The 21,574-nt window shown below is 45.1% G+C and overlaps 1 protein-coding gene and 1 long non-coding RNA gene across 3 annotated transcripts; both read left to right on the top strand.

The window, feature by feature from the left end:
- Positions 1-3,892: 3,892 nt before the first annotated feature.
- Positions 3,893-20,505, top strand: UBE2V1 (ubiquitin conjugating enzyme E2 V1). Of its 2 annotated transcripts, none has more exons than XM_062613912.1 (4): positions 3,893-4,043; positions 14,658-14,806; positions 18,122-18,247; positions 18,641-20,505. In XM_062613912.1, exons 1-4 carry the CDS (start codon positions 4,028-4,030, stop codon positions 18,785-18,787), a joined length of 438 nt encoding a protein of 145 aa, XP_062469896.1. In that variant the 5' UTR covers positions 3,893-4,027; the 3' UTR covers positions 18,788-20,505. The 2 variants fall into 2 exon arrangements, with proteins under 2 accessions (XP_062469896.1, XP_062469895.1); XM_062613911.1 differs by having other exon boundaries at positions 3,896-4,049.
- Positions 4,673-11,921, top strand: LOC134161250 (uncharacterized). The gene is made up of 2 exons (XR_009963905.1): positions 4,673-8,579; positions 9,163-11,921. It is a non-coding gene; the product is annotated as an uncharacterized LOC134161250 (long non-coding RNA).
- Positions 20,506-21,574: the final 1,069 nt, after the last annotated feature.

Genomic DNA, 21,574 nt, shown 5'->3' with positions numbered 1-21,574 from the left:
TCCTCCAGTGGAAACTGCTGGGTGCGGTTGTGTCTGAGCTGGGTTCTGCAGACCAAAATCAGAGTTGTACCTTGGTTGCAAAATATTTAATGTGCTTAAATGATTCAGGCCCTTAGAGTGGTTTGCATCAAGTTCCAAACCCATTGGAGAACTTTATACCATTACAGGAAACTTATCTGTTTCAGTTGTCCCAGTTGACATCACATCCCTGCATAGCTTTGACAGGAAAGAACACTTCCACCGGAAGTGTTTATAGGAGTCTCAAAATGAATTTAGTTGAAAGTGGAGGAAGAGGGAGAAATACTCCCTCAATACTGTTAATTATTGCCTGCTGCTTCCAGATCCTTTGCGTTGAGGAGGGGTGGTTCTGTGCCAAACATGCAGGCACAGTTGTTCCTAGTAGTTTGATCTCTACTTGTTTTAATTTCCAGGCACTGAGAGTTTAGTGTTACATTAACGAATCGATATGAATATAAATTTGGGTGGGGAGAAAGGTAACTTTCACTCCTGTGGAAGTTAGTGTGGCAGTCATTACTATGAATCATAGAATCATAGGATAGTTAGGGTTGGAAAGGACCTTAAGATCATCTAGTTCCAACCCCCCTGCCATGGGGGCAGTTAGTTCTGTTAATACTTGCTGTTTGTGGCTGTAGCTTACTTTAAAATTCTTTGGTGTGAGAATGCAAACTACAATGTGTCCAGAGCACAGAATGCTTCTCCTTCCTCTCCTCCCCTTCCAGTGTAGGTGTCCTGCAGCTTAGATGTGTAGGAGTGCTTAGGAAACAATGTCTGTTGCTGTGAGTACAAAGAACTGCAGTGGTTATTTCTGCCATCTCAACAGCAGTTAGATTCACCAGTGCTTCCATCTTGAGACTCCCATAATCCATATTCTAACAGATTTGTAGCCATCACTTGTCTGTCCCTCCTGCCCTCATCCCTTTCCTCACCCTCAGCCCCAGTTTGAGGTAGGTAAACCAGTGTCAAAGCCCAGTACAGATCTGGGTGGATGCTCAGGGCTCCTGTGTAAAACAGCCTGAAGCTCTAGGTTGTTTGGGAGCGCATCTGACTGCAAACTGAAATGCCAAGTGAACAGCAGTGCTGCAGTAACCAGTGGATCTGAAGCACATGAATTATTAGATTTTCAAGAATTAGAATTTCACTTCAGTGGTGCTGTTAAAGGCAACTGCTGTTCCCCAAACCTCTCTCAGCCACTTGATCTGTGGTCTTCCTGGAAGCAAATCTGAGCTGCTAATACTGGTGGTGGCTGGGACTATCAAGATGTTAATCTTAATTACGAGAAACTGGGGCAGTCGTTAATCTCTGGATGCTGTTTTCCATGCTGCTGCTGTGCTCCACTCCTGAGGCAGCTCTTGCTCAGGGTGACCCAAGGTGACTGACGTGGCTGGACCCTCCCAGGGTCCTGTCTTCACATCACTGTTCATAAGGCAGCGGCCTGGGGCATGGCCCTGAGCAAGTTCTGGTTTTGTAATCCTCAATCTTTCCCTCTCTGCTGTGAGTCAAGGTGTATCACAAAGCTTCCTGCCCTTGGAGGACCGAAGAACAAACCAAGGTATTAATGAATACCTTGGTCTTCATGCTGGCTTCTGGAAACCACTCCACCCTTTTAAAGTAGTGAATGCTTCCACAAAATCAGTATGGCAATTCTGGAGCAAAAGGCTGCGTGGATCCCTCTTAGCATATGTAAATCTGGCTAAAGATAAATTTGCCTTAAGTTAATTAGGAACGGATTAGAGCTAAAGCAGAATAAGAGACTCCTTTTAAACTCCGCAGACATGGCCTGCATTACACTGTAAATGCTTTTGAAAGTGGTTTTAATTCAGTCTCTCACCTCTGCAGAAGGATGTGGTCAGGCTCCTGCTCACAGAAGTCCTTCCAGGCCTTCAGCTTCTCCCAAGTCTGTAGTTGCCTTCCAAGGAGCTGGCTACACGTGGCCATGCAGGGGCCCAGCAGGAGTAGGCGTATTTCTCTAGGTGTACCTATGGAACTGCAGAGCTGGCCGGGGACTCACCTGCATGGGGAAGCGTTGCACTCTGTGGACAAATTACTGCAAGTCTTTAAAATCCTGCTCAGCCTTTTCTTAAAGCAGTGTTCAGGACAGCCCGGTGGGTTTGGGTTTGCTGTTTGCTTTGATGTCCCCATGGCCACAGTTCAAACTGCTCAGCTTCCTGGTGCCTCTTGGCTTCCAAATGTTTCAATTTGCTGCTGGAGCAAGTTACCAGTGTTCTCGCTCCGTGTCTGTAGCCTTGACCTGTCTGCTGCCTCCGTGCAGTACTGGGGACCAACAAGAAGCCCCACTCAGAGATAGCATTTGCTGAACAAAGGTGAAGCAGCCACCATGTGAGGAAAGGGGGCATTGAGTCAGCCTGAGGACCATGGTGGGGATAGAAGTGTGTCTGGCGTGGGTTTGTCCCATCTAAAAAAGGGGTTAAAAACAAGGTCCAGGACTTGTCCTGTGTGAACAGCCGTGCACCAAACAGGCATCAGACTTGCCTACATAAGATAGGACCAAGATGTTTGGCTCAGGTGTGATGTCTGTCCGTGTGATGTTCTCCTGGAACTTGACTAGCAGCAGGCATAAGTGGAAGGGGAGCTGTGATCGGTAGGGGGTTAAACCAGTCACTCACCTTGCCCCCTAAAGCTGCTGATACCCATTTGGGTGCAAGAAGGTCTCCATCTGCTTGACACCGAGCATCTCTCTCCATCGCTACGCGGGGTGTGCTCGGCCGCGGCGGCAGCGCGGCCTCTGCTGGGGCTGCTCCCCGCGGCCCGGGCAGGTTTGCTGGGCTCGGGTGCCACCTAGCGGCGCTGTGCGTGCCTTCAGCCGCCGTCCGATGCGCGGTGCTGGAGCTGAATGAAAGGACACCCAGCCGGCAGCGGAAGCATGGCTGGATTGAAGTAGCTTCAAAGAATATCTGATACCTTGCCTCTGATGGCTGCTAACAGCTGTGTGTGTTGAAGCTGGCCTAAAGGAGCAAATGACCTCAAATGTAAGGGGTCTGCAAAACCTTTTGTCTTGTAATTGTTCTGATGTCTTGGGGCACAGTTTTCGGATCAGGTGTTGCAAGACAAAGCAGAATTCATTTTCCTCTTTGTTTTTTTCCATTTCCCCCCACCCCCGTCTTACTACTGTTTCAACCGGAGGAAGTGGAACATGTGCTGCTGGTTAAAACACAGCACTGTGCCTCTTCCTGATGTTCCTGATGCCTCTTCTGGATTCATGCTATTTTAGGCCAAAAGGCGTTTTTCATAGCTGTGTATGAGACACAAGGAGGCAGTGTGTGTGGTTGTGTCCATGTCTCCCATAGCACAGGGAGGTTCTCTGGGCCCCTGCATGTCTGCACTGTTGTGCTGTGCCGTGGACGTGCCCGCCGTGCAGCAGCCCTGACCCCGCACCCTAGGGCTGAGCTGGGGCGGCTGCAGCGGAGGCTGGTGCACGTCTGTCAGTGTTGGAGGGCAGCAAATTGAACTGCCTTACTGCAGGTTCAAAGTGCTGAGCTGTGTCTTGTGGCCTCCCTTCACTGAGCATCACAGGACGAGGTTCTGATGCAAATGCATGAGCAGCATCAGAGCATTACAAAGCGGCTATGACTACCTGAAAGCAGTAGGAGAACTAATGCTGCTGTGCTCTGGCTGTAATGAGCATAGCTTGCCAATTACTCATATTAATTGCATTGAGTTTTATGGGGTTGACAATGCTTGAGTGCTCTGGTGCTTCAGAGCGCCCCGGGGGGGCTCGCTGGGGCTCCTTCCCCCAGGGTTTCCCGCTGGAGCGGTGCAGAGGCACTCCCCACCGCCGGCCCCCCTTCAGACCCCGGGGAGCACACCCGCCCGCGCAGTGGAACTCTGCAAGCTCCCTGCCTGTACCACAGAGCTCTCTGTGCAGCCCTCTAGCCCCGCCCGCCGCGGCCTTCTTAGCGCGCCCGCCCGCGCCGCGCCTTCGGAGCTGCACTTCCCGCGTTGCGTTGACGTGTGGCAGGGGGCGGGGCTCCGGCGGCAGCGGCGCAAGATGGCGGCCACCACGGGTGCGGGTGAGCGGGCGGCGGGGCCGTAGGGCCGCGGGCTGGGGGGACCGGCCGGGGCCGCTCCTCGCTGCGGGGCAGCTCCGGGCAGTGCGGGCGGCGGCGCGGCAGGCTGCGGGCGCCCCGGCTGGGCGTGTCGGGGCCGGAGGGGCGGTGGCGGCCGCTAGGCCGGGAGGCGCCCGGGGAAGGGGCGAGGGCGGCGGAGGGTCCGGCCCGAGGGGCGCGGCCCGCAGGGGTTTGGTGCCTGGCCGCGGTGCTGGGGCCCGTCCCCGCTCCTAACCCGCGGCGCTCGGGCGGGCTCGGCCGGTGCCTCCCCGGGGGCTGCCGAGGCCTCGCGGTGGGAGCGGCCCCGACGGGGCGAGTCCGGCCCGGGCCCGGGAGGGGCCTGTGGAGCCGGCCCGGCGGGAAGCGTGCCCCGGCGCTCTGTGTGCCGGCTCCGGGAAGCGGCGCTGGGGCGGCGCGCTGGGCCCTACGGCCGGGCAGGGACCCCTCCGTCCGGGCCCGCAGCCCTCGGCCCGGCCCTGCGGTTCGGGCCTGGGCGCTGTGAGCCGCAGAGCGAGCCCGGCGCGGCGGCTTGAGCCTGGGCTCGGCACCGCAGGGCCGCCGGGCTGGCTCCTCTTCTGCGGGTGAGCTCCGTGTGCTCGGAGGTGCCCTCCCGGTTCCCTGTTCGCGGTGGTCTCTGAGCCGGTACTTAAGTTACGTGCGTGAAATCAGTGGCTTTAAAAACCTTATTCACTAATAACATCTTCCTGTTACATCAATGGAACTTCCTTGTCAGGATGTGCGTGCTTCCAGAAGTCAATATATATCTTTTTGCCTTTAAAATTGCTTCTCGCCCGCTTTGAATAGTGACACAAATCCTGTCTTTCCACTTAGCATCGCATGTTAAACAGAAATACTGCAACTAGATCTTGAGTGGGGTGTTCTTTGCTGACATCATTTAATGAACTTAGATCGAATAAATTAGTTTCACTTCTGTTTAGCGTGTTTCATTTTCCTGTTTTCATAAGGCCCATATGGGGTTTTCCATGTGCCACTGTAATACTTGTCTTAAAATTGCTTCCTCTCAAGTTTGAAATCACCAGATTTCTCTTGAAGATATAACAAAAATATCTTGCAGTTCTTTTCTAATAGATAGGTCTCTATTAATGACATGTTTCAACTTTTAAGAATAACCATTGCAATGCAGATATCTTGTGGTAATCAAGATTATGAATGCAGGCTGCAAAATGCAGTGGATGCTGTGCTGAGAACTGTGCTTTACAGATCTGTGTTTGAGCGTAACCTGATGGTGAGGTGTTGGAACACTTGATTAAAATACACAAAAAATATAGCAGAGCCTTCTTCCCCCTCCTGTGTCACGTTGTTCTGGCGGCCATGCTTTCCCAATAATCCTCTCAAGCTGCTGACTTTTCAGTTTGTGTTTGGCTGGAGGAACAAGGCAAGTGTTCTGTTGTGCAGCTTCGTGGATTAGTTGTCTGAGCGGTCATGGAGAGATATGTGTGGAAAGGGGCTCGGACTGTGGTGGTGAAGCCCAAAGCTAGTCCTGTGCACAGCTTTTCTTTTGCAGCCAGTGGTCTTTGTGATAAGCTGCCATTAACCATCATCTGCTAGCCACATGGTGTCTTTTGGATTGCTTCCTACTACTGCAGGGATTTCTGAAAGCTGTCTCTTCAGTGCTGGAAGTGTGAAGCGGTACACAGCCAGGTGGATGTGGGTAGGGGCATCGGTGTCTTGTGGCTGTAGTGTGGGCATTTGACAAGCGCTGCCGTTCAGCTACTCGTGGGATCCTGCGTGTTTAACTGCTGCTGAGGAGATTGGGGTGGAGAATAAATCAGTTGTGACTTACAAACATGTTGCAGTAAGTGAACTTTGCAGTAAACCCCCAGTTCAGTCTGAGAGAACCTTCAGGTACAGACCAGCATCTTACACTGAGCCTCAGAGCCTTGTCTGGCTGTAAATCATGGGCTGCCTTACCAGCAGTGGTCTGGGTTTTCTTCTTGTATTGGTAAATGATGGAGATTCTCCTGATAAAGAGTACAACATAGTGTCCAGTTACTGGTGGTGGTGGTGGCACTGCAATGCAGTTTGTACTGTTCCCTCTTGACACTGCACTGAAGGCATTGCCCAGCACATACAAATAGAGCCACCACATACAAATAACAGCACCTTGTTCTCCATCATTGTTCACTTCGCTGTGGGCAAGTAGCTTAGTAGTGTTTTTACTCAGATGTAAAATAGATTTTGCTAATACTTGTTTCGTGGAACCTTAATTTATTCATAGTTGCTGATAATAACCACTTGAATATGTTTGATACCATGAGTTCAGCAAAAGAGCTTAAACAGAGGCTGAGGATGGAAAATGAGGCTGTGTTTAAAATCAGCTACTGACCCAGAGGAAGAAATGGTAACAAATGTCTATGGAACTTAAGGAAGTCATAGGGCTGGTGCTGGGAATCAGACAAGAAAGCCTGAGACCTGTATCTACTAAACAGGTAGAAATTATTAACAGGAGAAAAAAACAGCCCTCACCTGGAAGAAATGTTATGATGCAAGGTCCAGCAGTATCAGTTGCCCCCCAGCAGTGGGATGGGGAACAGAATCAGGAAGAAGGTAAAACCCATGTTTTGATATAAGAACAGTTTAATAATTAAAATATAATATACTACTGCTAACTACAATAATAATAATGAAAAGGGAAATAACAGAGAGAAACAAAAAACCCAGCCAACTAACAAACAACAGTGAAGCACAGTACAGTTCCTCACACCTGCTGACTGATGCCCAGCCTGTCCCTGAGCAGTGATCAGCCCCTCCTGGCTAACTCCCCCCACTTTATATACTGAGCATGCTGTTCTATGGTATGGAATACCCCTTTGGCTAGTTCAGGTCCTGGCTGTGCTCCCTCCATCTTCTTGTGCCCCTCCTCACTGACAGAGCAAGAGACTGAAAAGTCCTTGATCAGGATAAGTGATATTTAGCAAGAACTAAAACATCTGTGTGTTATCAGCATTATTCTCAGACTATAGCCAAAACACAGCACAGCTACTAGGAGGAAGATTAACTATCCATACAAATATAGAGTTCTGCATTGCTGATGATGTGTGATTTCCACACATACAATTAATATATTGATAAAAAGAAAGGGTTGACCTTAATCATTCTAATAAGGCCCTTCATGGGAGACTGTGAACGCTCAAACTGTAAGTTTATGTCTATCCGTCCTTCAGACTGAAGTGTCACGCAGAAGCACTCGGCTAGCTCAGGTACCAGAGGTGATCTACCTGGGAGATCCAGGGCTCCTCAGAGGCTCATGCACCCCGTGGCCCTGCAGGGAAGTTGAGCTGTGTGGAGAGTCTGTGTTGCAGTTAGACTACAGGAGCTTGCTCCATGTTGCTGTCCTGCATACTCTGATATTATGCTGGGTCAAATCCTGACCATGCTGGCCTGTGAAGTCCTGTTTCTCTAGCTTTCATCCTGGAGAAAGTTTAACGATTTCTTTCAACCCACTTTTCTCTCCCAGATCTGTTTAGGGGGTCTCTTGCAGGGCTGTGGTAGATACAGTGATTACCAACAGGCTGGATGCACTGAGCAGTAAAATGATATCCCCACATAAAAGCTAGGCGAAGTCAGAGGAATGTGAAGAACTACAGAAGGGTGATTCATTAGGTGTACAGTCACGATAGTGCTAATACATGTATCTTAATACTCCTAATGGAGAGAAGAGCACAGCTCAGTTTTAGTACAGTGTATTAAAAGTATGCATTTATAGTGGTTGAGGGACCCATAACATTACTGTGTGCTCAAATCTATGCTTGCAAAAAGCAAATGCAACATTACAGTGAGGAAGAAACTGCGTATTGAAGGGTATGGAAGGTGTACCTGCCTCTGCAAATGGACCGTGATGTCTCCTTTGGAGGGCACTGCACACAACAGTCACTGTTATCTCAAAATAAATATTGCCAGCCACTGAGTACTTTCTAAGTCTGTAAGTAACATACTCAAGGGTAGAGAAAAAGTAATTGAAGAGAAAATAGGAAGATAAATTATGCCTTCTTAAATGAGATAGACTGTAAGAGCACAGGAAATAGCAGGTGCTAAAGATTGAAAGCTTCTTTGAGTATTGTAATGGAAGGATGCAGCAGATTAAATAAAAAGGTAAATAGTTTAAGATTTACAAAAAGATACTCAGTTGAATCTTTTAATATATAATGATGTAAGTTACATAACATTTGAAAAACACCATTCTGGCTGAGAATTTAGAATGATTTGTATTGTATTAAATATGTAAGTAGCGAAGAATCATAGAAGATATAATACCGGCAGATAAGGTGTGTGAAGTTCGGAATTGTCAGGTTGTGAGGATGTTTTTTAACTATTGCAAGTCAAGCTGGAATTACTCTGTCTGCACCTACTGATGAGTTTGTGTGCTTTCCTCCCAGGTCTGACCTGGGCCTGGCCCAGAAGCAAAGCCTAGCAGTGTGCATCCTGCCTCTGCCCGCCTGTGCTTAGCTCTGCTGTTAAAGCTGTACTGAGCAGGTAACACTGCCTTAGTCTATCAGTGTGGCATCTTGCTCTTCAAAGCCTATCTCTGAATCAGTGAGCCTACTCATGCACTCGCCTCTTGGTGGGTGGTGTGAGTGTAAGAAAACTTAGCAATACTTTGTGATAGAAGAGGCAGCTGGAGGAGAGTGCTGGGCTCTCAGTCAGTGACATCCGTTTCTTTTCACAATGCCAAGAGGAGATGGTGGGGTTTTCCCTCTTGAGATTTCGTGTAAAGATTTTGTCCACGATGTTAGTTCAAGGTGACTTATTTTCTGAATTAACTTCTAGCTGAGCTGGTTATGTTTTGCTTTTCACCTGTGATATAAGTCACAGAATGCATCTGATTTTAACTCTCCTGCATCTGACAGGATGTATTTGGCTCCAGACCTCAGTGATGCTGCCAGTCTGCCTCAGACAAATGTTTTAACATGATCTCTTTCCAAGTAAAGTGCTTAAAGTGTTGAAAGACAGAACCGGTTCTCTAGCTTACACAACAGAAAACACTTCAGTTTGTTTCAAGTGCTCAGGAAGCTATTTTGGATCTGCACAGTAATTCGGTACCTGTCTGTGTTATCAGAGTGGAAATCATGACTATAAAGATGATGCAAGAAATCTGAAGTTCCTGTCTCCTGAAAGTTTTTGTCACAGTTGCTAAAAGCCTTTTACTCAGTTTTAAATATTCTGTCAGTTCAGAAACTTTCTATACCACTGGATGAGGAATGATTTCATTTCTTTACAGTGGCAGTGCTGCAAGGGTCAGCTGTCAGATTTTCAGTAGTTGCAGTCTCTGCAGAAAGATGAGGAATATATTGGAAAATATGTAATTAGGGCTTAGTATCAGATACATAAAAAACAAGCAATGGAAGGGGCTTTAACGTATTGAGCAACAGAGGTGTTAAAAGCTGTTGAATTTCAGCTCACTTGAGTTACTGTGAATGGGGAGCTAGTACAGAAGCAGCTAAAATTGGCCTGAAAGGGCATTTGGATAAGTTGCGTGTTACCAGTGAAGATGTCAAGTAATCTTCAGCAAAATGAGGGTTCCCCTCCTTAGAGCCCCTAACAAGTGAAGTGCATTTTCTGTGTGCTTTGCTGGGCCATGTATTTGTCCTTTAATCCTGAAGAGAAATGCTTATAACTTGATTTCACTTTAGAAAGGAAAGAGAAATGTATTCCTGAAGTTTTTGAGGTGTATTTTTTTGTTCTACAGACATTGACGAAAACATTTCAAGTAGAGGGTCTACGCTCAGAGGCATGTTGTCCACCTTGCTTCACTGTGCTGTGTTCAGCTTGTTAAGGTTTCTGTGAATATGGAATTGCTTTTGCTATATAACTGGGGAAAATGGAAGATTAAAAAGTGTAGTCTGTCACAGAGTGTTGATTGTAACTTGTTAAAACCAAATTATATACTTCACATGGAGGTAGATTCAAGATGGGAAAAACCTCAGGCTGGTAAACTATCGTAAGACACATTCAGTTGTATATCTTTAGTAGTGCTGTAATGTAAATCTGAGTGTGTTTTAAGGACTTTAAGAATCCAGGTTGGCATTTAACTGTCTTCCAGGAATAATTCTATTCTTTCCAAGTACAGAACTTTCCTCCCTGAGATTGACCGGACACAGGCAAATTCCTTGTGTCCTCATTTCAGCTTGCTGTCTCTTTCTTCAGCGCACTGCTTAGCAAGCAACTGAGTTGTGAGGAGTTGTGGTAGTGAAGGCTCATCATTACTGGTCTTGCCTGGCAGCTCTGGTATTAGGTGAAACCAGAAGGTCCTGATTCTGTTTGAAGGCTGAAGAGGATGTCATCCAAAACCTAACAGCTTCTTAAGTGCAACTTTGAACTCTGTAAAGTACACATCCTCACTTTCTGGGAAACCCAGTGTGTGGTTTAGTTTTATTCTCTGTTTTTTTCATAGAAACAGTTAATGGACTTTTTGTAGCTGGTGAACTAGTGTGCAGGGTTGAGGCTTCACAAATGCACCTTTACTAAAAGGTGAGCTTTCAGAAAGACTGCACAAACCTGTGTCATTGGAGGTCTTACGTTGTCAGTACAGTTATCATTTAACTTTCATAGGTTTGCTGTTGCAATTAAGAGTAAATACCTCCTTTTGCTTGGAAATGCTTTTTCAGTTCCATTTCTGCAAGTGTTTCACTGTGGTCAGGCAAGCTGCATGTGAAGCTATTTTCTAGATATTAATGTGTTTGTTTCAAACTGCTATTTGAGAGTCTTCTTGAGCCATAGCAAAGGCTAAATTAAAATGCATAACAATGTACTTTCAACAAACTGATTACTTTTTAATTGCCTCTTACTTTATTTAGGTTTTCTTGTGTTAAATGAAGGACTCTTAGAAAAACAGGTTGGTTTGGTTACTGCCTTGAACGTCTCCATTCCTACGCTGAAAAGATTATGCAAGGTATTTACTGGAGGGTGGGAAGATGACACGTAGTTGACTCAGGGTTGTGTCAGCTGGTGCAGAACATCTCCCAACTCTGAATCTGCCATGGTTTAGCCATAGAAAGCATTTACCAAATAATGTGTATGCCTAGAACAGGTCACTTTCTAGGAATCTAGGTGGAGAGCGAACATCAATGATAATACATTTGCATGCAACCACAAGTGATAAAGCTTGTGTGGTTTCTGGGGTTGGGGTCCCAGTGGGATGTGGTAGCTGACCATGAGTGCTGCAGGCCATTGCAAGTGAAGAGGAGATGATGTTGGCTTAATGGCTTCATGCATCTTTCCAGGCTGATAGAAGGGTGAATCTGGTCTTTTACTCTGCCTTCCTTAAGGGCAGGTTATTTGGAAATAATTTAAAGCATTTGTGATTGTATGGCCATAGTCTTTTACATGTAGATTTGGTTTTATTCCTTTTGAATCTCCTGAGAAAGTGTCAGGGAGGAGCTGTCATTTATTTGGCCCTGAACTTGCTTTCTGTAGTGGCTGAGGTGCTGCTTTTCTGTTGCACCTCCGAGCTTTAGCATAGGGATAAAACATTTTAGAAGGCAGTGATGCTGTTAGACAGGGTGGTTTGTTGTAAAGTGACCAGTCATCTCCCATGATAATTTTATTTTCTGTGACGTGCATAATATCTTTAATATTACATGCTTCTCTTTTGGCACCTCCTTTTGCCACTCATGCTCCTGTAGTGCTCACAAGTGAGCAGTTATTGTGAAAGTAGGATTAATTTACGTTAACTTTTCCTGTGTGATAGGAGCCAGTGCACGATATGACTAGCTAGCTCTCTGTAGACCTCAGACTTGTCAGAACTCTGCCATCCTGTCTGACTCTTGTGGCTCTGATTCATGCTGAATCAGAGCAGCTGGATCTGGGGAGGGCTCAGAAATAAAGTGGCCTTCTCTTCCTGTAAGGTTGTAAAGCCAAGCTGAGCTCTGGTTAGCAAATGTCACAATTAAAGCTGCCTTTCAACCCTGCTTGTGGCCTTCTCAAATATATACGTGATGATGTCATTTGTAATTACATGATCACTTAATTTTCTTCACATGGGATTCCTGCCTCACTCTGAACAGGGTACGTGATGCTCAGAGGGAGGGTGGACAGGCTATGTTTTTTTTGCCTCCTTTAATGCGTGGCCTGTGTGTGCTTACCATAAAGCTGATTCCTCCTGGGTTATTTGCTTTGGTCTAAGTAAATATCAGTAAATTATCTTTGAGCCACTGGTAAATATGGAGTGGTATTATCAAGTGCTGAAGCACAGAGACTTGAGAGGATGTTTGTTAAGCATCACGATGTTGTGGTCCACAGTGAGCATTTCTTGGCAACATGGCACATTCAAGGCAGGTCTTTTGCTGGCTTCAGCTTATTGCATCTGTGACTGGGGAGAGGCTCTAATAATAACCACGACGGTTTCCTTTGCGGCATCACCTGCATTGTTGAAGAGCTCTGTGTCAGACCCAAGGGTGGAGTTCACCCTCCAAAAGGACCTTTTGCTTCTTTGTTGTCCTCCTTCGCTGGCTGTTTCTTTCCCTAGGCGCCAGCAGGCAGGGCTGAAACCCAGACAGCAGCTCCAGGCATCACAGCAGTGAGTCATTCCCCATCACCAGCGCTCCCATGCATCCACTGCTGCAGTAGTGAAATAGGTTGTGTGTGTAAGTAAAGGTGGAACCTTGTCCTTCAACTCACACTCCAGCTGTTCCTGTTGGAGGTAGACTGCTCTCTTCTCTGTTTCCTCTAGCTACAGCATGGAGAGTTTTGGGAATGTAGTTAAAACTGGGGTGGCTAATCATGATTCAGGTATGAGCTGCATACTTGAATCTTCATGTGCCTGAGGTACACAAAGTACACACTGCATACTTCTAAGACTTGCTGAGAGGGGAGATGCTGGAGCTTTTTAAGCAGGGGAAGCAACAGTGATTCCCAAGAGGTCATCTTACCACTGATGGTTTGGGGCTTGGTTAATCTTACAGGGATGGCTTCACCAGCCCCAACTGATTCATTTCCTTTTGCAGCCAAAGATTGGTATTACTCAGCAGCCATGGTAACAGTGCGGTCTCCCTGAGAGTTGAGGATGCAGATTTGGCATGGAGCTGTGTTTGAGTCGTGCTCTGCAGCCCCCACATGTGTGGTTTGGTATAGCCAGTGCAGGTCTTGCCTCTTCTGGTGCCACTATTTGGACTCCAGGTTTCTCTTCATACAGCTGTGTTACTGAATCATGCTTCCTTGGGATATTCTTGAACATGTTATGTTAGATGCATGTATCAAAATGGCCAACTTCCGTTGGGTGCAGTCATTCAGGAACAGACTGCTCCAGCATGGATACCCAACGGGGTCACCAGTCCTGCAGCAAACCTGATCCAGTTTGGGTTCCTCTCCCCACAGGGCCACAGCTCCTGCCAGGAGCCTGCTCCAGGACAGGCTTCCCATGAGGTCACAGCCTCTTCGGGCATCCCTCTCCTCCCGTGCTGTAGGTGGAGATCTGCTCCACCATGGACCTCTATGGGCTGCAGGAGCACCCGTTGTGCCCTGCACCGCAGGCTGCAGGGGAATCTGCTCTGGCACCTGGAACATCTCCTGCCTCCTTCACTGACCTTGGAGTCTGCAGACTTGTTTCTCTCACTCCTCTCTGCTGCTGGTGTTACACAGGGTTTTTTTTTGTCCCTTCTTAACTATGCCAGAGGTGCTGTCACTGTTGCTGATGGGCTCAACATTAGCCAGCAGGAGGTCTGTCTTGGAGGCGGCTGGCATTGGCTCTGTCAGACACAGGAGCGGCTTTCTTCTCACAGAAGCTAACCCTGGAGCCCCCCTGCTACCAAAACCTTGCCACACAAACCCAGTACAAAGGAGAAGTGGTGGCCTAGGCTGCGTTTATGTTTTGTGATGACTGAGCTACAGATACCTTGAAGAAGAACGAGTAATTAAGTCCCTTCTGGCCTGGGTTCAAGATCCTTTCTTGCTGCAGACTTAGTGTGTGAGCTTGGATATGTCACATAAGTTCTCTATGCCATTGTTTTCCATTAATGTGATAGGAATAAGAGCATTTCCTGTTCTGCTGTATATTTTGAGGATAAATGTACCAACACCTAAGAAGTGCAGAAATTCCTTGGTGGTGGAGGTCATGCATACAAAGAATGCTATTGCTGCTGACAAAGCCCACTTAAATTAACTTCAGATTAACTACTGTTTGGAGTTTTATTTGCCTTGAATGGTATTTTGAAAGCTCTGAGTAAGTTGGGTGCTGTTGAGCTCTGATTTTGCAGAATCTCCTAAGCTTTTGTACTATAAATCATACAGACAAGTGCTAATTAGAGCTCTGTGATACTGTGTGTATTTATGAATGGACAGACATTTCCTGTCATTTTACTGCCTGCCCCAGTACCTGGCCTGTCATTCTTCTAGTGTGTTTAATTGTGAATACCTTATTTTGCTTGTAAAATCCAAGCTAAGTATGAGGATATCCTTTTCATAGTGTTGAAATGTTGTCATTGAGAAACAGATGCTATTTTTATGGATTTACCCAAAATGCTTGCTGTAGAATGACCAAAAGTATCAGGGCAATTACTTTGGGTTCATTTATTTACTGGATTTCTCAATTCAAAACGTTTTTCTGATGTTTTTCAGGAGTAAAAGTTCCTCGTAATTTTCGTCTGTTGGAAGAACTTGAAGAAGGTCAGAAAGGAGTAGGTGATGGAACAGTTAGCTGGGGCCTTGAAGATGACGAAGACATGACACTTACAAGATGGACAGGAATGATTATTGGACCTCCAAGAGTAAGTTATGTGCTTAACTATTAAAATAGTACTGTTACTCTTATTTCTCTTCTCCCTTTTCTTCCCTTAACCTAACCACTGAAGTAGAAAACAAAGGAAACGCAAATGAGTGGGGAAAAAAAAAACACTTTAGCAAGTGATTTATGTTGAAGGTTCAAGTTCCATATAATAATGGGGTTCATGTATCTGTGTGTCTTTTGCTTTTAATTTGGAATATTTTTAGTGCCTTTCTCTGGTTAGTTCTGTTACATGTCTGCTTTATATTTACAGATTCATTAAGACATAACTTTTGAGATTCCAGGATTCTAGTATCCTGTACTCTTGAATACAGCAAGGTTTAAAATCCTTCGGCTAGTGAGATTACATGTGGAGCTAATGTAGGTAAAACATGGATGTTTTGTCCAGTACTGCTAGTCTTTCTGCTGTTTCTTGTTGAGTTCATGGGTTGGTTTTTATTGCAGCAGTACTGACTTGCTCTTGTAGAGTTTCAGCTAACTTGGGAAACTCAAATTTTAATGAATTTAATTTCTTAGTGTTCTTTCCCAAAGTAGCGTCTTACAATGCTACTCGTCTTTGTGGTGGTATTGTTGCGTTCTCAACTCTCTTCTCCCCTCGAACCCTACTAAACTGTGGGTCCCCACTCTGGTAGTGAACTTGAGGACTTACTGTGCTTTGTATGTATGCATGTATTCTAAACCCAAAACTTGCCTGTTATCTCCAGTTTCACTGTGTATCTCTGTTCTGTGTCTTTAATATCCTTGCCATGTAGTGCAAGTAGCTGAATCTCCTTCCTGCAAATAGTAGATGTTGTCTTCTGTATCTGGCCTCAGTTTCACTTCCCAGTAATTCCAGTGTTCTCTGTCTATTATAAGGAAACCTTTGCAGATCTTTAACCATGCTACTGCCCTATGTGTTTCCCTTCTGTCAGTTGCCTTTTCTGCCGCGCCATGAGGTTGTACAAGAATCCATATTACAATGGCATTACATGTGCAGTGTTCCCATCCAGAAGTGTTGTTTACTTTTTTTGTCTGCCAGTGTTAACATTTCCCCATTTTTGATCATTTCATTTGTTTATGATATCATTTGCTAGAACAGCATTTGATTCTAGAACATTAGGAGAGCGTTAATGAGCAGTAAGACTGAAGAAAGCTTGCTGTGTGCATACACTTCATGGAGAATTTAAGCAACCTTGAAATCTAATTTAGAAGATTAAATAGAAACTGCAGCGTGCAAATAGACATGTGCTGACTTACTAGAAGTGATAGAAATGTGTAGTTCATGTCATACTGCCAACCAAGGCTAGAGGACTACCACGGAAGATGGTTCAGCTGTGCCTCTTTTGTCCTTCTGACACACTTAAGGATATAGATGTTTTCGAAGTGCATCGTGCTTTCTTATTGCTTGAAGGCAATGGGCTGTACTGGGAGAGATTCTGGGAACTTCGAGTCATTCTTGTTTGATAAGTGATTGTCCTGCTTTCAGTACTGTTCTTGGTTATATTATTACCATTTTTTTTTTTCCTGACTAGGATGTGAGAATACTGGCAATGGGGGAATAAAAACGAAAATCCTATTTCCTTCTGGGTAGAAAGCAGTCACACTTGAAGCAGGTGGAAGAGTCTTATCGTGGGCATCCCAGAGAGAAAAATGAATCGTGGTGCAGAGTTAGATACATGCTGCTGCTCTGAATATCCCTGCTACCATACATGGAAGCATCCTTCTCCTTCCCAGACTTTGTGCAGATAGCTTTGCAGCCAGTGATTCATCTTGTTTATACAAGCTATTTAAAAACAGTGGCACTGTCACAACTTCAGCTTTATCTGCACGTATTTTATATTGCCTGTGGACATGTGCACAGGCAAGGGTTTCCATTCACCGGTCCTCACGTGGTGTGGTTATTGGCAAAGACCCTAAAAACCTGCATGAACCTCTGGGCTCTTAGTTGCCCTGTGGGCCACACACGCTCAGGGGCTCAGCAGACCTGAGCAGAGCTGACAGATGACTTTTTCCCCCCAGAACTTTGTCACAGCGTTCAGCTTGTCCCTGCCTTCGCTGGTATCTGAAAGGCTGGCTGCCTGAGGCGCTGGGGGAGTGACCAAGAGGTACTGGTGCCAGCCAGCAGTGGCCAGTACCGATTGGAAGCCCCTTCATCCACACACATAAGAAGCAGCCGAGCCAGGAAGTCAGTTCTTAGGTTTTTGGTAGTGGTTTGCGTCAAAATACTCATTAAGGGAAATTCTAAGATGTTCAGGGGCGTAACAGACCCTGAGAGGGATTGCAAGGAGTTCTAATATATTGTTCTTAAGATCCTGGTGGAGCGTTCTGCTCTGCTGCCACAGGTGAGGAGGAGCTGCTTCTGGGCTTCTGCATTCACACGTTCTGGATTTTTGCTCGTGGTCACTGCTTTGTGAGTTTAATGTTTGTTACAGCATTGAAGTGTGGGAAATGGTGTCAGAAGCTCTGAACGTGTAGATCTTGCCTGCCTAAATTTGCCCATGATGATCCTTTTGCTGTTGTATGCTGCTGCCAGCTTCCTGCCTTGCCCAGCTTAGCTGAAGCTCTGTGGCCGGCTGCACTGGCTCAGCACATCAGAATGAGTTACTCTCAGAATGCAGAATAACCTTAACTGTTGCTTCTTTTAATGACTTTTAAATATTGAAGATTCAGTGTAGCCTTGTAGTCTCTCATCTATTTCCATTGTTTAGTTAGTTAAGAGCTCTTGATCCAGGGTTTCTATTAGCTGTGAAGTGTTACTGCTGTGGAGACAGTGGTAATGCTGTTTGGGATCAGGATGTACTTTGCAATGGGAGGAATTCCCCTTTCTGAGAACCAGCAGGTTGGTTTATGACCAAGGAGTATTTTCAAGTGCAGTTCTAGGGCAGGCAGACGAGATAGTTTCCTAACTAACTGTTAAAGCTATGGCTTCAATTTCAAGGAAGAGAGTCTGGTTAGTAAACTGGTAAGACAAAGCTGCTTTATAAAGATAGCTGAAAAGTGGGTATCTGAGCTATATATGATGATTAAAAGAATCACTTCAGTCGGTGAATGGGAAGCAATGCCAGTTTCATTCTTTATATGAAAATTGAATGCTTAAAAGACCAGTAGAATTTATTACCCTGAAGAGGTAATATTCAATACCATTCTATGATACTCTGAATATTAGAAAATGAACCCAAAACAGAGGTAGCCAGCACAATATATAAGTGGCTGCCCTCATGTTAAGTAGTTACCATGTCCCTAAAGTAACCACTGTTTTAACCAAATGCTTACTGAACTGCCTCATGTAATTGTTTTCCTCCCTTTCTTCTCCCCTCAGACAATTTATGAAAACAGAATATACAGCCTTAAAATAGAATGTGGGCCTAAGTATCCAGAAGCACCTCCATTTGTAAGATTTGTAACAAAAATTAATATGAATGGAGTAAATAGTTCTAATGGAGTGGTAAGTTTTTTGGTTTCATTCATTTTAACATGGTTTTCATGTGCATCTTCCAGTTAATGCTTTTGTTTTATACTTGCAACTTGCTTAACTGTTTACTGCTTGCTGGTGCTGTTTGCCTTGAGGAGAAGGAAAAGGGGGTAGGAGGGAAGTGGACATGCCAAGTGTGTTCTCAAATCAAAACGTGCAATTAACTTTTCCTGCCCTCTTGCAACTCACAAGTAGTTGCATCATGCAGGGGTTTATTATGCTTTTACGAAACTGCTTGCTTGCTTCTGCTTGCTTTGGTTTCTCCCACTCAGATTTCGTAGAAGCTCTTTAGTTGGAGGGTTTGGGGTAGTGTAAGTGTATCAAACATATCAATTCTGACAGGAATGATCTTTTTGTCTATTTTAGGTGGACCCCAGAGCCATATCAGTCCTAGCAAAATGGCAGAATTCTTATAGTATCAAAGTTGTTCTGCAAGAGCTTCGGCGTCTAATGATGTCTAAAGAAAATATGAAACTTCCTCAGCCACCTGAAGGACAATGTTACAGCAATTAATTAAAAACAAAACAAAAACAAAACCATGCCCCCCTTATTCAATTTAAGCTGTCTTCATTTTCCACAGTAGTAAATTTTCTAGATGCATCTTGTAGACCTCAGAAATACTGGAAAGGAAGTTCCCATTCAAAGGAAGTTTTTTCATGAGATACTGTAAATGATACTAATTTTTTTGTTTGTTTGTTTTTGGGGTTTTTTGGGTTGTTTTTTTTTTTTTCATTTGAAATATAAGTTGTGCTATAACAAATAATCCTGTCGTGTAACCACTGTCCACATAGCTGAACTTCTGGTATCAGGAAAAGTCTATTTAAATTTATTACTGTCAAGACCAGTGTGGCACATCTAACGTAACTGTGAAAGCATCCATCCCACAATCACCTTGCTGTGTGTCTGGCCTGGGGTTTGGGTTTTTTTCTGTCTTTTGCAATAGAGTCGAAGCTCAGGGCTATTTATTAGAGTAGACACAAAGGTTTTTGCTTCCAGTACTACACTGGGCTTTATGGACTACTAATGGGGATGTGTGCTAACCTCAGTCATCCCTCCCTTTGTGCTATCTCTAGTAAAGGCTGAATGTGACTGTGGTCGTTTTGGGGTTTTTTATTGTTTTGGGTTTTGTTTTTTTTTAATGCCCTGATTCGGGCAAGCTTCCTTCTTCCCTTTGGCCAAGGCATAGATTGTATTTCTCTTCCTGGTCCTCCTCCCCAGTGATGTGGGCTTTGGGTGAGGGATTCAGGGTTCTTTTAATCTCTTCCCTCTTCCCCTCTTTTTAGCGGGGATGCTGCTTTCTTTTTGCCCCTCTTTGTGACTCTTCTCACCCCTGGCCAGCAGGGGTAAGCGTTGGGGCAATAACTTGACCTGTTCCCTCCCGCTTATCATTTTGGTTTTGCAACAAATTTAGTCTTCACCAGCCTGGGAAACAAGAGTATCTATTCTGCTCGCAAACTTGGATTTCCCCTGTCCCTCCAGCACTGCTGCCACACCGCCAAGCTGGCCACGGCTGATGTTATTAGATAGGCTTTTGACGTGGTGAAAAGAGCAGTAATTTACCAGGATTGCTGAAACCTTCTGCTGCTGCCAAACTGTTACGGGGGAAACTCTGCACACAGAGATTCTGAACACACACTCCAGCTCAAATAGTTGTGTTTTGGTGCTTTGGATTGACCCACGAATGTTAATTAACAAAATATTGCACTTATGTTTGGCCCTTCTAAAGATGTAATGACTACAGACAAATCAAATAAGTGGTAGATTTCGTTAGGATTCTGTAAGTCTTAGAAGAGAAATCTCCTCAGTGAAGATTCTGGTGCGTACAGCAGATCGAGGACCTTGATTGGCTTTGCATCCTGGCAAATCACTGCCTTTTCTGGTTTACTGTTTCGGACCACTAGCTGCTGAAATGTGGATGCAAGCTTACATACAACCAACCTAGTGTGTCCTGAGTTTTATGAACAAATTCAGTGTTTGTGTAAAAAAAGAAAACAAAAAAAAGGAAAAAAAAAAAGGAAAAGAGTAAAAATGAACACATTTTAAAGCAGCAGCTATCAAGTCAATGAACAATTGATGTTTCCATTAACTCTTTTGAGGAAAATATTAGTTGTAAGGATTTAACATCCTCTGTAATTAAAGTTTAACATAACAGTATTCCATAAGCAGCCTTTTTATTGTATCAGACCATTGCCTGATTTTAATATAATAAAAAGTGTGCATTAATATTAGAAGGCTTTAATTGTATTTATGTTTAGAATTTTAATCCCTTATGGAATTCTTGATTTGCTGGAAGTATCTTCCTACAGATCATGTTTAACTGAGAGTCTGTAGACTGGTGGTGAAAGGCAATTGTCTTTATCCAGCTGCTGCTGCTGTGCCAAGGAGAGGCTTTAGTCTTAGATTAAACCTCAAACTCCCCTAGACTTGACAGTTGGTAACGTTACATGATGCTTGAGGAACTGCTGAAGTGAATTTCTAGATACATGTGCTGGCTGGAGGTGCTCTGTCATTGCAGTGACCTTTACATGCTGTGGTCCTGAGGAGATCAAATCCCCGCACAGTTGCATGTTAAATGCTGTCAAGTTCAAGGAGAGCTTCACGTCCTGAAACTTTACCTGTTTTCCTTCAAATAGCAAAGGGTAAAAAGCTGATCACTCCAAATCTGGATATGGAATGGGGCTGTGAGATTTCAGCCTTTGCCAAGTGTAAAGCATCTCCGCTTCAGAGGGTTGCCAGAAGGTACTCGTGTGTTCACTTGGGTGTTGCGGTGGAACAAGGTCCTTCCTGGGTTAGGAATGAAACAGGGAATGACCTTTTGTGAAACTTTGTGAAACTTGCTGCTGGCTTCTAGCCTGGAATTCTCAATCCTCTGGTAGCTCGGAGGGTATCTGTGAAGACTAATACTTTGTCAGCATCATGTGTGGGTGTTTATTTAAAATAGCTCGGTATGTGAAGATGTTGAACGGGAATCGGAACAATGCTCGATAATTATAGCATGCTGCTCGATTATCTCTGTTTTTCAGAGCTGTTGTAAGTGCCCTTGCCCTGTTTTGGAGTTGGTTGGTGCATGTTCGGGGCCTCCCCTGACCTTCGGACCTCAAGTAACAGTTTTAAAACCTTGAAACTGTTGGGTTTGCTCTGCAGGTTGTACAGGTTGGAGCATTCCCCTCTGACCTGGGCTGTGCTGTGCTGGCAAGAGCCATGTGGTGTTAACATTTGCCATGTGAAGTGGGGTGGTACCTGAAAATCAGAGGGGTTCACTCCGAATTTTCTCACCCATGCTCTCTTCACTCTGAACCA

This window comes from Pezoporus occidentalis, unplaced genomic scaffold, assembly GCF_034315485.1.
Source record: "Pezoporus occidentalis ecotype Australia unplaced genomic scaffold, CSIRO_AGI_Poc_V1 ctg171, whole genome shotgun sequence".
NCBI lineage: Eukaryota > Metazoa > Chordata > Aves > Psittaciformes > Psittacidae > Pezoporus > Pezoporus occidentalis.
Note: the sequence above shows the minus strand (reverse complement) of the source record. Positions and strands in the feature narration are given on the sequence as shown.

Bases quoted from the DNA above. Each gene is read 5' to 3' on its own strand.
- UBE2V1 (XM_062613911.1), top strand. From the start codon at position 4,028: ATGGCGGCCACCACGGGTGCGG. The intron at 4,050-14,657 runs GTGAGCGGGCGG...GATGTTTTTCAG, and splicing joins GGCGGCCACCACGGGTGCGG to GAGTAAAAGTTCCTCGTAAT. The intron at 18,248-18,640 runs GTAAGTTTTTTG...TGTCTATTTTAG, and splicing joins TAAATAGTTCTAATGGAGTG to GTGGACCCCAGAGCCATATC.